The 15540-nt window shown below is 42.8% G+C and overlaps 1 protein-coding gene across 1 annotated transcript; it reads right to left on the reverse strand.

Annotated features, from left to right (window-relative positions):
• Positions 1-2365: 2365 nt before the first annotated feature.
• DCXR (dicarbonyl and L-xylulose reductase) lies at positions 2366-13610 on the reverse strand. The gene is made up of 8 exons (XM_077458868.1): positions 13462-13610; positions 13283-13380; positions 10278-10432; positions 6229-6271; positions 4849-4948; positions 4527-4591; positions 3666-3783; positions 2366-2732 (listed from the first exon to the last, which is right to left on the reverse strand). The coding sequence occupies exons 1-8, from the start codon at positions 13511-13513 to the stop codon at positions 2629-2631; spliced, it is 735 nt and encodes a 244-aa protein (XP_077314994.1). The 5' UTR covers positions 13514-13610; the 3' UTR covers positions 2366-2628.
• Positions 13611-15540: the final 1930 nt, after the last annotated feature.

The raw sequence follows: 15540 nt of genomic DNA on the forward strand, positions 1-15540 counted from the left end.
CTCGGTTCACACAGGGGCGACTTGTCCAGGCGACTTAGCCGCCTGACAAGTCGCGCTCCGTTCTGTACTATGGAACCGTTCTAATAGGAGCGACTCAAGTCGCTCCGACTTAGAAAAAAGGTTCTTGTACTACTTTTGGGGCGACTTTAGGCGACTTGCATTGACTTCTATACAGAAGTCGTTTTGCAAGTCGCCGCTGAAGTCGTTTGCAGGTCGCGTCTGAGTCGCGCTGCAAGTCGTGCCGCCCCTGTGTGAACCGAGCCTAACACCTTTTTCGGATGCTAAAATTTTGATACATCTCAAATTACATGCCTTATTTGTAACCTTGTGATATTATAACTGGGTCTATGTACACAATGCAGGCAGATCATGGCTGGTGGGAGGGGCCAGCAGGGTGCTAAAAATGGCTTCTGATAACATCACAGCATCTCGCCTCTGTACTTCTCCCGAGACCCCCCAGCCCTGATGCAACCAGTGGGAGGAGTTATTGAAAATCCAGGCATTTTGATATATGCATCTCGAGGAATGGGTGTTTCTAGGCAGACTGCGTTTGCATGCAGGCTGCTCTTGGTAACGCCCACATGTGATGTTGCGTCTCCCATGATTGACAGAACTGAAATCCAAAGAATGAAAAGGGTGGGCCAGGGACAGTCAGGCTGTGGAATAAAGAGCAAGAGGATGCTTGATGTACTCCAGACAGGAAATATACATTGTGCATACAGTGTGCAGTGAAATCAGATAAGCAGTTTCATTCCAGGAAAGGAGCGGGTACAACTTTGCAAGACTGAAAAGGATGAAAGTCAGCTTTAAAGCCCAACTTCATTTTTTTTTTATTCTGGATATGGAGAAGAGCGATTGTAAAGAATCACCTTTTTCTTCTGTTCAACACTTGCTTGGCTGACATTCCTTCTGGCTCCAGATCCTGCTTGCTGTTCTATTACGCCGATCTCTGTCTCCTTGACGTTTTGGCTTGTCTGACTATCCATTCCAGTTCCTGAACTCTAGCTATGTTTTAAACTACATTTACGGTTTACCTTTTATTATTATTAAACAAGTGTGATTTAACTGTACTTCTGTCTCAGTCTGATTCATGGTTTCTGGCATAAAATAAGTATTTGATCCCCAAGTAAAGCATGACTTATTACTTGGTGGAGAAACAATTGTTGGCAAGCACAGAGGTGAGTCGTTTCTGGTAGTTGGTGACCAGGTTTGCACACATCTCAGGAGGGATTTTGGTCCACTCTTCTTTACAGATCTTCTCTAAATCCTTAAGGTTTCTTGGCAACTCAGTTTCAGCTCCCTCCATAAATTTTATATAGGATTAAGCGCAGGGGTCTCAAACTGGTGGCCCTCCAGCTGTTGCGAAACTACAAGTCCCATCATGCCTCTGCCTTTGGGAGTCATGCTCTTTAACTCTCAGCCTTGCAATGCCTCATGGAACTTGTAGTTTTGCAACAGCTGGAGGGCTGCCAGTTTGAGACTCCTGGATTAAGGTCTGGAGATTGGCTAGGCCACTCCATGACGTTAATGTTCTGAGAGGAGTTTTTCAGCTGCAAAAACACTCCGTCATAAAAACACTGTTAAATGCTCAAAAACAAGGCTCACCAGCGTTAGCGTTTAGAAGAGTGTTTTTATTCTATTTATTTCAATGGATCAAAAACGTCAGACGCGGAAAACCGCTATTGCAAAAACATTAAAAAACTCACTGCAAAGCTACTGACTTTTTTTTTTAACAGTATTTTAACGTCCAGTGTGGATGAGGCCTTACAATCACTCTTCTCATCATCTTAAATACACCTATAAAAATTATAGACCCTTCATTTCTTTGTAATTAGGCAAATTACAAAATCTGCAGGGGGGGATCAAATTTTCCCCACCGTATGCAGGCTCTCGAGCAGTGGTTCTCAACGCCTGTCCTCAGGGCCTACTAACAGGCCAGATTTTATGTATTACCTTGGGCAAGATGCAGACTAGAATACTGCAATCACTGAGCAGCAAATGATATCACCTGTCATGTATTTCAGTTATCCTGCAAACCTGGCCTGTTAGTGGGCCCTGAGGACAGGAGTTGAGAACCACTGATCTAGACGCACAGAGCGTTGCTCAGCCCGCCCCCCGTCAATGGCTTTGGCGGACAGCAGCGGGAGCCAATGGACACCCTATTCAAAATGAGTGAGAAGCTATTGGCTTGTCCATTTACAATCAGGCTGTTTTATAAGATTGAAATGTATCCAAACCTCTCAGAAATCAGCAGCAAATAGACTGTCAAAAGAAAATAGTGACAGGTCCTCTTTCAAGTGCACCCTTATTATTCTTGATCTCTCCGAACCAGCAAACCGTGTGTAATAATGCAGGCTCAAGCGTGTTCTCAGTAATGGTTTATTGATTTTCCTCTTAGGCAGCCAGCGATGAACACACCAAGTTTACAGATCGTCTCATTATACACTCCTGCCATGAGTCTAATCGCTAATCCGCACACCTTCAGGAGCTGAATGGAAGAATAAGCATGCTCTAGTTAAAGTCTGGCAGCTGCAGACCTCTGTAACCTACGGGCTTCACAGCCAATTAAAGAGCAGATATGTTGCAGGCTTGTCTACGGTTCAGTGCGTTGGAACCCTCCGAGAGCTCTCAGCTGATAAGGTAGCCCCCATCCACGGGAAGACATGCACCGGTAGTCATCCCACTCTTGTCACTGAGTAGGAAGAGGATGCTATTGACTACATCTTCCACCTCTGAAAATAAAGAGGTAAGATTTAACATTAGCAACGTACGGATACATCCCACAGTTCACATCAGTCCCTGTCGCCAAAAGGAACATGGCCAGGACTGCCATTGGAAATTGTAGGACCCCACACAGACCAAATCCCCCCCCCCCCCACACACCTTATGCCTTTAAACCCGAACACATGAATTACACAGGTACTGAGGCTAATTTCATTCAAATAAGGCACCAAGTGAAATTACCACCTTAATCAGCCACAGAACCTGTATAATTTATGTGTGTTAGGGGTTTTAAAGGGCTGATGGTGGCAACCCCCACCCCGACCCCCCAATAGAGAAGGGACATTAACCAATTGCTGACCGCCCTATAGCAGCTTTAATGCTACAGGACGGCCACTGTGCGCAATATATATATATATATATATATAGATATAGATATAGAGAGAGAGAGAGAGAGAGAGAGAGAGAGAGAGAGAGAGATTATATATATATAGATATAGAGAGAGAGATATTTGTACGGTTATCACCTGGACAGGAGGACTGACCGCAATACAAATTGAATTGATATATTTTAACCCTTCTAAAAAAATATATATATATATTTATTGTGATCCTGCTTGCAGTGGCCATCCTGTAGCAGTAAAGCTGTTATAGGGCGGTCAGCAAGAGGTTAATGTCCCTTCTTTATGGGGGTGGGGGGGTGCGAGTTGCCACCTCGTCACTTTAAAACCCGAACACACATAGATTATACAGGTTCTGTGGCTGATCATCTTGGCACCAGGACAGGAATTGATTAGAAGTCTTCTGAAGAAGAACAGAGACGCCAATAAAAACATGAGACATTCTGGCTCCTGCACACTTTATAAAGAAAAAAAATATATATTATAATAATAATAATAATAGCTAGAGCTGACTTTAGGTAAACATTAGGACCCACCACTCACCTGCAAAGCGTCCCATGGGAATCCGATTTAGCATTGGCTCAGCCTTCTGGGAATCACTCCAGTTAGCACGCCCCATATCAGTCATTACCACTGTGGGGTTCACACAATTGACACGAATCTAAGAAAAAAAAAAAAAAAGGACGGAGAGCCATGTATCAACCACCCAAAAGCCAACATTTCAGAAAATGTCTACAACTACTTGAAAATGATATCAGTTTTAAAAAAAAAACATCCATAGCCAATCTTTTTTATTTTTTTATTATTTTTTTTTGGTGAAGAGATAGTGTTCTATCCAAAAATGGTATCCTGTAGTGACATAGTGGGAGCAAAACCAGCAAGGAGGACCAGGCATTTAAACATGCCCAGAATTGTGTTTTTATTACTACTACAGGTAGTTACTGTATATAAACGCCAGCAATCGATGCAGCGCTCACCATACTGTACATTCATATCAGTCCCTGCCCTCCAGTCCCCAAAGAGCTTACTTTCCTAAACCATGTGCACCAATATTACATACATACATGGGCAAAAGGAGGCAATTACCCTTTGGATTAAGCCAGATACTAAGAACAGGGAGAACATACAAACTCCATGCAGGCAGTGTCCTAGAACTGAGGACCCCCTGCTTCAGCAATGGAAGTGGTGTTAATCACTAAGCCAATGTAGTGCCCCAAAGCACCGTGTCTGCCATCTATTTAGGAGCTACCGATGTAGCTCTTAAAAGGTGACAGTGGTACAGGTAAGTAGTAGTATTCTTTTTCAGGAAGCAGTTTAAAAATTAATTATTTTTCGGATACTTTTTTTTTAAGGGGCCTTAAAAAAAAAAAAAGGAAGAAAAAGAAGAAAGAAAGAAGAAGCTACCTTTTTTGGTCCCAGTTCAAGTGCCATCACCTTTGTGAGCATGTCGAGAGCTCCTTTTGTGGCACCTGTAAGAAAAAAAATCAAATAAAAAAAAAAAAAAAATTATATATATATATATAATAAAGGGGGATACGTTCTCCAATGAAAAAATAAAATAAAAAAATTCTGTGCCAGTGCTCTGCCCCCATACCAGCCATACCTCTGGGAATTGGGCAATAGCCTCTAGATTGGCTAAACAGAAAAAAAAACATCCTTTGGCATATAAACCAGTTCACACATATATGCTATATATATATTTCAATTATTCATCTGTAGTGCTTACAGTATACTGCATGATCTTGAAGGGCCACCTGAGATGCCTGGCTGGACACGTTGACAATGGCCCCAGGTACACCGCGCTCAACCATCTGACGTGCCACAATCTGATGGAAAGAATAAGAAAGTCATAAAATTGTTGGCAGGGGTAAGGTTTGCCATACAAAAAGATACCCCCTTAATGGGACTTTAACTGGACCACCAATATTGAAGATAAAATCTTTTATTTAAATTTGTTTTACAAAAAATAAAAAGGACATCCAGACACCAAGTATCTCCAATAAAATACAAACAAACAAATATACATAGAAAAGACATCTATACAGAGAACCAATAATACTCTCATTAATGTCCCAAACCCAACGCGTTTCCAGTCTCTGTGATTACAGAACCTTCATCAGGGGTAGAGAGCAGGAAATAACAATAACATGGCAATTATTATTATAATAAAGTGTTCCTCCATAAATATGGAACAGGAGCACTAGATAGCGCCAGAGGGCATATGGCCACACTTTTAAAGATGTTAAATTGAAATGGTCACCGTTATGATTAAAATGGTATTTCTATATACCTGACAAAGACCAGCTAAGTATAATTACGGCAATTACCGCACTTACGAAACCTGCTTAGCACTGCAGTACTAAGGAGACAGCATTGTTCTGAACACAAGAAGAGATGAGTCAAAGTTGGTGTTCAGAGGTTGTCTGGTTTAATTCTGGGCGAGTCTACAATTTATATGCGCTATTATTAGCCAATCATTGCATAGAACATGGGTGTGGTTAATACAGAGGTGTACATTACATATTATTAATTATGTCATCTACTTTCATGAGTCACAGTCATGAGTTCTGTGGCCCAGACATATTGAGACACAATCTTCAAGCAATATTTCAGAGCGGGAAATATGCAATATACAATACTTCCCCAAAAAGGCAATCAGAGGGGTTTGTTATAGTAAACAGCCCCTAAACATGTGAATGGACCCAAACGTGGGGTTTCCCAGACTGCCTAAGGGTATAGACACCGGAAACAGCAGGAGTATGCCCGATGGTCTCTGCTCAGACAAATGGTGTGATTAAAGAGGGTAAGGTTTGCCAGACACAAGCCAAAAGATTGTTGAAGGATACAGATGATTTGGGACAACAATGCTTCTATCTCAGCATGTATGGGGCTCTAACAAGGAGCATAAAGGGGAATCGTGTTTTCACAGAGGGAAGGTTTCCTGCAATTCCCTTTTTTTGATTTAGCACTACATGGTACATTGTTGGATCATAAAGGGGAGACTGCCTGACAGCACTGCATATCAAATATGAATACTGGAGTATCATCTGAGTGTCTGATCACTCCTGTACAGATCGGCGTGGCTAAGAGCGTATTTAAGACCTACCTGAGATACAAGAATTGCAGCTCTCACATTCACTGCAAAGCTCCTAAACAAAAAGCACACGTCAGGTAAAATACAAAAACAATGACAGTAATATTCAGCCTTTCTCCCTCCAAAACAGATTAGTACCAAAGCATCTTTAAAAAAACAAGAAAACTACACTTAGTGCTGGAAAATATATGTGAAACCAAAAGTGTGAGGATCGGTGCACTAAGAGAAAGAGCAGCACTCACAGATATTAAAACTAATATATACCCCTAATGTTTTGATATACAATAAACTCACAGGAGTAGAAAATGACATGAAATACAAACAACACTGGACCGTGCGGGCGTGATGGAGCCTAGGGGTGGTCTTCACTCCGTTCTGGGTGGATGTCATATGACGGCGCACCCCAACGGCTGCTCCCTAGGACAAGGCGCAACCCCGATCTGTGGTACATGTGATCGGCTGTGTCCAATCACAGCCGGTCACTTGTAAACAAGGAAGTGCCGGTAATCAGCTCTCACCACCTCACACTGACAGAGGGTGTGGCGAGGAGAGCCGATCAGCAGCATCTCCTCCCAGGGGAGGGCAAGAGATGTAATCAGGGCACTGATGATCAGTGCCCTGATTAAATAAAAGAGCCAGAAGTGCCAGCAATCAGTGCCCACTAGTGATACCAGTCAGTGCTGGCTTTTAGTGCCCAGTGCTGCCTATCAGTGCGGCATATTAGTGCCTCATCAGTGCCACCTAATCAGCGCCCATAAGTGCGGCCTCATCGGCGCCCATAAGTGCGGCCTCATCAGCGCCCATCAGTGTTAATTTTAGTCTTAGGACTAAAATGGCATTTTAGTTTTAGTCCCATTTTAGTCTTCTGCACTTGTTTTAGTCGAATTTAGGCAACTAAATCTCCAGTACATTTTAGTCGACTAAAATGTCCTACGTTTTAGTCCACTAAAATCTCCAGTACATTTCAGTAATTGCAATTTAGTTGTAGTCATAGTTTTTTGTCTCATTCTAGTCTTTTTTCACAAAAATGGCTTTTATTTTTAGTCGTATTTTAGTCATCTCAATTGTTTTAGTCGTATTTTAGTTGTATTCATTTAGTCGACTAAAGTGTTTTAGTAGACTAAAGCGTTTTAGTAGACTAAATTAACACTGCCTCAGTGCCGCCTCATCAGAAACCATCAGGATTGACTAAAAGCAAATCGGTCTTTACAATGGAAGCAGTGGCTGAGAGGTGTACCCATGCAATCAGATCCAGACAGTAAAAGGAAATTCCCGTCCGATGTACTGGAGCCAGACAGAGAGATGAACAATGTCCTTGTCGAGGTAAGAGGCCAAAAGGAGGAAGGTGGCTCAATATTACCTTATCCTGGTGCAAATCACATATGGTTCTTTACAAGATAAGGCTATCAGCTCAAACAAGTCTTGTAGAAGTGATGGCAACAAGAAATAATCTTGGGCAGGGCTGTCTTTAATATTGATTGGACCCTGGGCAAACGTTTTCCTGCCCCCCCCCCCCCCCCCCCCAAATACAATTTTGCTCTCCACCTGCTCTGAGACATACAATAAATAGCAGCTAGACTTAAAATCAGTTTAATGTATCAGATCAGGCAACTATTGCGATTAGTTGCCAGAGGTTACAGTGTATCATTACCGCTCACTGACTGGTTGCTAGAGGTCACAGGACACATTACGGCTCACTAATTAGTTGCTAGATGTTACAGCACATGATTTCCGCTTGTTGATTGGTTGCTAGAGATTACTGTACAATAATACTGCTCACTGATTGGGATTAGTTGCCAGAGGTTACAGTGTATCATTACCGCTCACTGACTGGTTGCTAGAGGTTACAGCACACATTACAGCTCACTAATTAGTTGCTAGAGGTTACAGCACATCATCTCCCCACTGCAGGGGGCATGATATACATATGAATGCCGCCTTTATTCACATATCAATGCCGCCGACCACAGCTATTTACATATAAATTGCTGGTTATGTACATGTAAACACAGGGTCTGCAGGTGAGTAATTTGTAAAAAAAAACAATAGGACAGAGCTGGGCAGCATTAGTAGCAGCACTTCACACTGAGATATCAGGACACAGCACGGGGCTAAAAATTCAAGGGCCAAGCGAATTTAAACTGGGATAGTTGACAAGTATGAGGCAGCTGCTTTGGGCCCCACAACAATGACAGGGCCCAGGGCAGCTGCCCCTTTTTCCCTGCCTTAAAGACGGGCCCTGATCTTGTGAGTGAGTGTGGAAAGGTAAATATCCTTAATAGCTCTTAAGAACCAACAGAACCAAAATTAAATCCCATTGAATCATAAGGAGGTTTGTGCGGGAGGCACCACATGTGAAGACACCCAGTGCAAAAGTCCTAGTATATATTTTTTTGGGAGACTCTCTAACAATGGTCCAGGCTGTCGGTCTCAGGTCCTTTAGGAGGGACACTGCAAGCCTCCCCTGAACGGTTAGTGGATCATGAGTGACCAAGGGCAGTGGTTCTGCTTAATCTGTGCTTGGAATACAACATGTTGTACTGTTCAAGCAGGAACAAATTATTAGTGAAGACCGGGTTTACTCACCGCCAGGAGAAGCCTAATGGCTACAAGGGACCAGGTCACTGTAGGTGGCAGGAAGGACCAGTCAACGAGTGAACAGCATGTCTCTTACAAATAGTAGGAAGAAGCTCCTTCATACCGAAGAAAGAGAAAAGACAAGGAGAGAGCGGGCAGTGCATGCACTACTCTCAAACTGATGAGGCAGTAATAATTTCTCAGCATATTAACTGCTTCCATGTAGACCAACAGAAGACAGGCATGATGGCAACAGGAAAAAAAACACCAAAGTGTAGTAGGTCCTGAAGGTCAATGTGGCATTGTAATATGGACCAAGAGAGATTGGGCACATCATAGGCAGTACCAGGACTCTGAACCTGGAAAGCTTTCTGCAGCTGACACATCATCCAAAAGAATGGGCAGCGCCACTGGGTCACATTCTAGGGTAGCCCCCTAATATTTATTCCAGGGGCTCCCAGCTTCGGATTCCAAAGGTGGTGCTGAAGGTTAGCTGTTCTGGAAAACTGCCTAGTGAGCCAAGCTCAGCAGTGCCTATCTGGAGGTTTCATTGAAGAAAAATTAGATTAAAAAAAAAAAAAAAATGAATAAAAAGGACTAGAGAAAGCTGCCCATCCTCTTACGATGCTAGCAAAAAGCTGAATCATGCTGGGAGTGGGAGGGGTTACACCTAGCTGGCCAACAGCTTTTTTTGTTTGCCACTGTCCAACTCCTCCTGAAGGTGGCAGTATAACCCAATCACCCTGATCCTGTGTTCCTTAAAGCAGAACTTCAGTCATTTTGTTTCAACTTTCCATCTATTAAATCTTCTGCCCTTGTTGTTTTAACTTTGGATAGTTAAAAAACAAAACAAAACAAAAAAATTCTGCCAGTAAATACCTTATACAGCCCACTTCCTGTTTCTTTTCTGGTCATTAGCCTAGGCTTATGACATCATGCACAGCTCAGCTCTCTCTCACGCTTGTGAGAGTTTACCAGGAACGGATGGGGGGGGGGGAATGATTTATAAGAGGGCCAATGAGAGCTTCAGGGCTGAAGGTGTGCCTCTGTGTAAATCCTGGAAGTGCCCATAGTTAAAAATGGCTGCAGCCAGACTCAGTTTGCCAGGAAGGGAGGGGGGATAAGTCATAAGAGGGTCAATGAAAGCTGCAGAGCTGGAGTTGTGCCTCTGTGTGTCTGTGTAATTCCAGGAAGTAAACAGGCAGCAGCTTTAGCTGCCCACAGTTAAAGTGGCTGCAGCCAGACTCAATGGAGGGAGATTTCTGCAGCATATTTGGCAAGTACAGAATCACAGTATATATAAAATAATATGCAAAGTGGATTGAGGGAAGCTTCAAAATGGCAAAGATGTTTTTTTATTACAAAATATGTGAACAGACTGCAGTTCCTATTTAAACGAACAATAAAGAAAGTAGAAAACTACTATACAACCCCTTTAGCAGAAATGAAAATGGAACACTATACTGCTAGGAATATGTACATACCTATCAAATGCTTCTTGCGTGATTTCAAGAAACGGCTGCAGGTGAGCCACTCCTGCATTATTCACAAGAAGGTCCACCGGCCCGATTGATTTTATGGCAGCCTCAGTTGCTGACCATTCACCCAAATCCACACAGATTGTCTCCACTCCAGGACACTGCAAAATTAGAAAATCAAAAACACACTTCCAGGTATGGATATTTCATACATAGTTACATTAGTCCAACCTGGACCAAAGTAACTATGTATAGTGGCAATAAAAAAAAAAAAGTATTGAAATTAGCCGGTTTTCTGCAGTAATTTGCCATAAAATGTGATCAGATCCTCATCTCAACAATAGACAAACACTTTGAGGTTGATATACTAAAGGCAAATATACTGTGCACTGTGAGGGGTGTACTCACTTTTGTGAGATACTCTGTGTATAATATATATATGTGGACAGACTTCCCAGAAGAGTTGAAGCTGTTATAGCTGCAAAGGGTGGGCCAACTCAACATTGAACTTGACTGGGATGTCATTAAAGTTCATGGAAAGGCAGGTGTCACAATAATTTTGGTAATATAGTGTGTGTGTGTGTATATATATATATATATATATATATATATATATATATATATATATATATATATACACACACACACACACACACACACACACTATATTACCAAAAGTATTGCGACACCTGCCTTTCCATGAACTTTAATGACATCCCAGTCTTAGTCCGTAGGGTTCAATATTGAGTTGGCCCACCCTTTGCAGCTATAACAGCTTCAACTCTTCTGGGAAGGCCATCCACAAGGTTTAGGAGTGTGTCTATGGGAATGTTTGACCATTCTTCCAGAAGCCCATTTGTGAGGTCAGGCACTGATGTTGGACGAGGGCTCACAGTCTCCACTGTAATTCAACCCAAAGGTGTTCTATCGGGTTGAGGTCCGGACTCTGTGCAGGCCAGTCAAGTTCTTCCACCCCAAACTCGCTGATCCATGTCTTTATTAAGGGTGAGCCCAGGCGTGTTCGCATACGCCACACGCTGAGCCCGCCAGGAAGTCGGCGCAGCGCTGCTCTAATCACAGGCAGTGGGACATTGCCCGATCTCTGCAGCCGCGCATCGGGGCAATGTCTCACTGCCTGTGATTAGCGCAGCACTGCGACAACTCCCTGGCGGGCTCTGCACATGGTGTATGCGAACACGCTTGAGCTCATCCATGTCTTTATGGATCTTGCTTTGTGCACTGGTACGCAGTCATGTTGGAACAGGAAGGGGCCATCCACAAACTGTTCCCACAATGTTGGGGGCATGAAATTGTCCAAAATGTCTTGGTATACTGACGTCTTAAGAGTTCCCTTCACTGGAACTAAGGAGCCAAGCCCAACCCCTGAAAAACAACCCCCACACCATAATCCCCTCTCCACCAAATGATTTGCACCAGTGCACAAAGCAAGGTCCATAGAGACATGGATGAGCGAGTTTGGGGTGGAGGAACTTTAGTGTAGAGTTATTTCAAAGGTTCCGATGTGTTGAAAAGGTTTAGAAAGACAGACTTGTACCTTATTTTATTATATGTAAAAATGTTCTTATTACCTATAGCAGTGGTCATCAACCCCTGTCCTCAGGACCCACTAACAGGCCAGGTTTGCAAGATAACTGAAATACATCACAGGTGAGATCATTCGCTGCTCAGTGATAATACATAAAACCTGGCCTGTTAGTGGGCACTGAGGGCAGGGTTGATGACCACTGCCCTATACCATATACACAAATATAAAATAATTCCCATCAAATCAAATCATTCCCATCAAATCATATGAGCCAGGCCCTCCTGTACCTTTTGTATTGTACTGTAATTGTGTTGTCCCCCCCCCCCATATTTTGCAAAGCGCTGCGCAAACTGTTGGCGCTATATAAATTGTGTATAATAATAATAATAAAATAAACCAACGTTGTAGAGCTGCAACTAACGATTATTTTCATAATCGATTTGTTGGCCAATTATTGTTTTGATTAATCGGTTAATGACCTTAAAAAAAAAAAAAAAAAAAAAAGTGTGGTGTATAATTTAGTTAATATGTAAAGTTTTAAAAAAGGCAATTTATTCTTAAAAATGTCTATATGCAGTGGTGAATATAAATAACCAACTATATGGTTAGGGAGCAAAATATCTAATCCACTCTGAGCATAACAGACAGAAGAGATATACTGTATATATTAGAGGGGATATATACTGTATATACCATTAGCAGAGAGATATACTGTATATACTATTGAAGATATACTGTATATACCATTAGAGGAACGATATACTGTATATACTATTAGAGGCTATATACACTATTAGAGGCGAGATCTACTGTATATACCATTAGAGGCGAGATCTACTGTATATACCATTAGAGGCGAGATCTACTGTATATACCATTAGAGGCGAGATATACCATTAGAGGGGAGATATACCATTAGAGGGGAGATATACCATTAGAGGGGAGATATACTGTATATACCATTAGAGGGGATATATACCATTAGAAGGGATATATACCATTAGAAGGGATATATACCATTAGAGGAGAGATATAGTATATATACCATTAGAGGATATATACCATTAGAGGAGAGATATAGTGTATATACTATTAGAGGATATATACTATTAAAGGGTCAATCTGGTAAAGATCATCACTCATTAACTTTAAGCCCATTTTGTTGCTGGCCGATTAATCGATTATGAAAATAGTAATCGATTAGTTGTTTCAGCCCTAAAATGTTGTTTTGCCCATACATAGTTACTCAGGTTGAAAAGAGACAAGCCCATCTAGTTCAACCATTAAAAAAATAAATATCATACAATCCCATATAACCAATCCTGTACCCACAGTTATATACCATATAGATACACACAGATTATACAATGTATACTTATTTCTGTTTACACCTTATATACATGTATAACCCAGCCTGCTGTAATACTGAAATCCGGCCACTAGATGGCGGTATAGCAGCGCTCACCTCGCTGGCCAGACTCTCCAGGTCCTGTAGAGTTCGGCTCACAGCGATCACCGCAGCCCCGGCGGCCCGCAGAGCCTTCACCGTACTCCGTCCGATCCCTGCACAGAGGAGACGTTATACACACCCCTCGGACCGGCCTCTCCTTCCCCTACATCCCTCCCAGTACCCCCCCCACTCACCCTTCCCTGCCCCGGTCACCAGAGCCCTGCGCCCGGCGAAGCTGATCTCCATCGCAGCCGGAGATCTGAGCGCACTGACAGCGGCGGGTGGGCGGGGCTTGGGGATTTAAAAGTGGGAGGGGCTCCGAAGTTCATGATTAAACTTGCTGCAACTTTTTACCAAATTTTTGCTGATCAATCACTTCCCCAAATGTCAGCAGGAAGCGGACTGCCGACCTGGAACATCCACAGAGGATACTAGATCAGAAAGTGTAGCGCTGGTGTTGTATACAATAAAGTCAAATCATACATCTGTCTTCGTGCAAGGAAAAAAAACGAATTGTGTAAAATCCACAAAAAAAAAAAAAAACACAAGTGTTAAAACACATAAAGTGCATGAAGCAATACGAGGTAGACGTGTGCGCCGTCAATAAATTTGTTTCGTACGAAAATGAATTCGTAATTCGCGTCTGAAATTCAATTCAGATTCGTACGAAATACGACTTTTCCTTACATTTGTAAACTTTTCCTAAAAGGACGAAAGTTCATTATGATGAATTTATCATTATGAGGGGCTCCCACCATCCCTGTGCTGTGCTGACTTCCTCTGATTGGTGAACAAAACAGCAGTCATGTTTCTGTTGTAACGGAATTTGGATCCGAAATTTGAAAACAATATACATTTTCTGTACCTCGTCAGGTATACACAGATAAGGTTGGTTTCAACCCAGATATAGGTTATCTATTTATTCATGATATTTTATACTATTTGATATATATTATGTGTTTTCTTTCTTGATTTTTTTTTTTTTTTTATTCATAATTTTTTTCCTTTAATAATCCTTTTCTGCTGACACATTTGTTTTCGTTTTCATCATATAATTCAGTTTCATGCATTTGTTATTTCATTTAAAACTTTTCTATATGTGTCTTTTTTTTTTTTTTTACCATTTCTCTTTGTAAATTTATATAAGGTGTTTATATGGCTGGTTGGGACGCTAACTTTTTTTTTGTCTTCCCTTCGCGTTTTTTTGGACCGGCGTCGATATCAGTGATTGTTTTTATTCTGCTTTCAGCATGCAGTATTCACATTTCCGATCCATTTCACAAAGACATTTGCAGAACGAAAAAAATAAAAAATAAAAAAAAAACTCATTGTTTCGTTTAGATTCGTTATTTACATAAGTTTGTTTTGTTAACCACTTGCCGCCCGCCCTATTACAAATTGACGGCGGCAAAGTGGTTTCATTATCCTAACCTCACGTCATATGACGTGATTAGGATAATGAGCCGCTGCGCGCCCCCGGGGGCGCGCATCGCGGCGATCGTTGTTGCGGGGTGTCAGTCTGACACCCGGCAACTACGATCTCGGTAAAGAGTCTCCGACGGAGACTCTTTACCATGTGATCAGCCGTGTCCAATCACGGCTGATCACAGTGTAAATGGGAAGAGCCGGTGATCGGCTTTCCCTCACTCGCGTCTGTCAGACGCGAGTAGAGGAGAGCCGATCGGCTGCTCCTCTGACAGGGGGGGGGTCTGTGCTGATCGATTATCAGCACAGCCCCCCCGAGGATGCCCACACTGGACCACCAGGGACACCACTAGACCACCAGGGAAAAGGTAATAAAAATCCATAATCCTCCCTAGACCACCAGGGTGCCAGTCAGCACAATGGGTGCCAATCAGTGCCCATAATGGATGCCAATCAGTGGCCACAATGGGCATCACTGATTGGCATGCATTATTGTTTGGCACTGATTGGCATCCATTACTATAACACCGATGCCGCCTATGAGTGCCCACCTGTGCCGCCTATGAGTGCCCACCTGTGCCGCCTGAGTGCCCACCTGTGCCGCCTATGAGTGCCCACCTGTGCCGCCTATCCGTGCCCACCTGTGCCGCCTATCCATGCCCACCTGTGCCGCCTATCTATGCCCACCTGTGCCGCCTATCCATGCCCACCTGTGCCGCCTATCCATGCCCATCCGTGCCGCCCATCCGTGCCAGCTATCAGTGCCAATTTGTGCCACCTATCAGTGTCCGTCCGTGTCGCCCATCCGTGTCGCCCATCCGTGTCGCCTATCAGTGCCGCCTATCAGT

This window comes from Lithobates pipiens, unplaced genomic scaffold (genome assembly GCF_037356315.1).
Source record: "Lithobates pipiens isolate NorthernLeopardFrog02 unplaced genomic scaffold, aLitPip1_a1.2 Scaffold_28, whole genome shotgun sequence".
In the NCBI taxonomy this organism is placed as follows: Eukaryota; Metazoa; Chordata; class Amphibia; order Anura; family Ranidae; genus Lithobates; species Lithobates pipiens.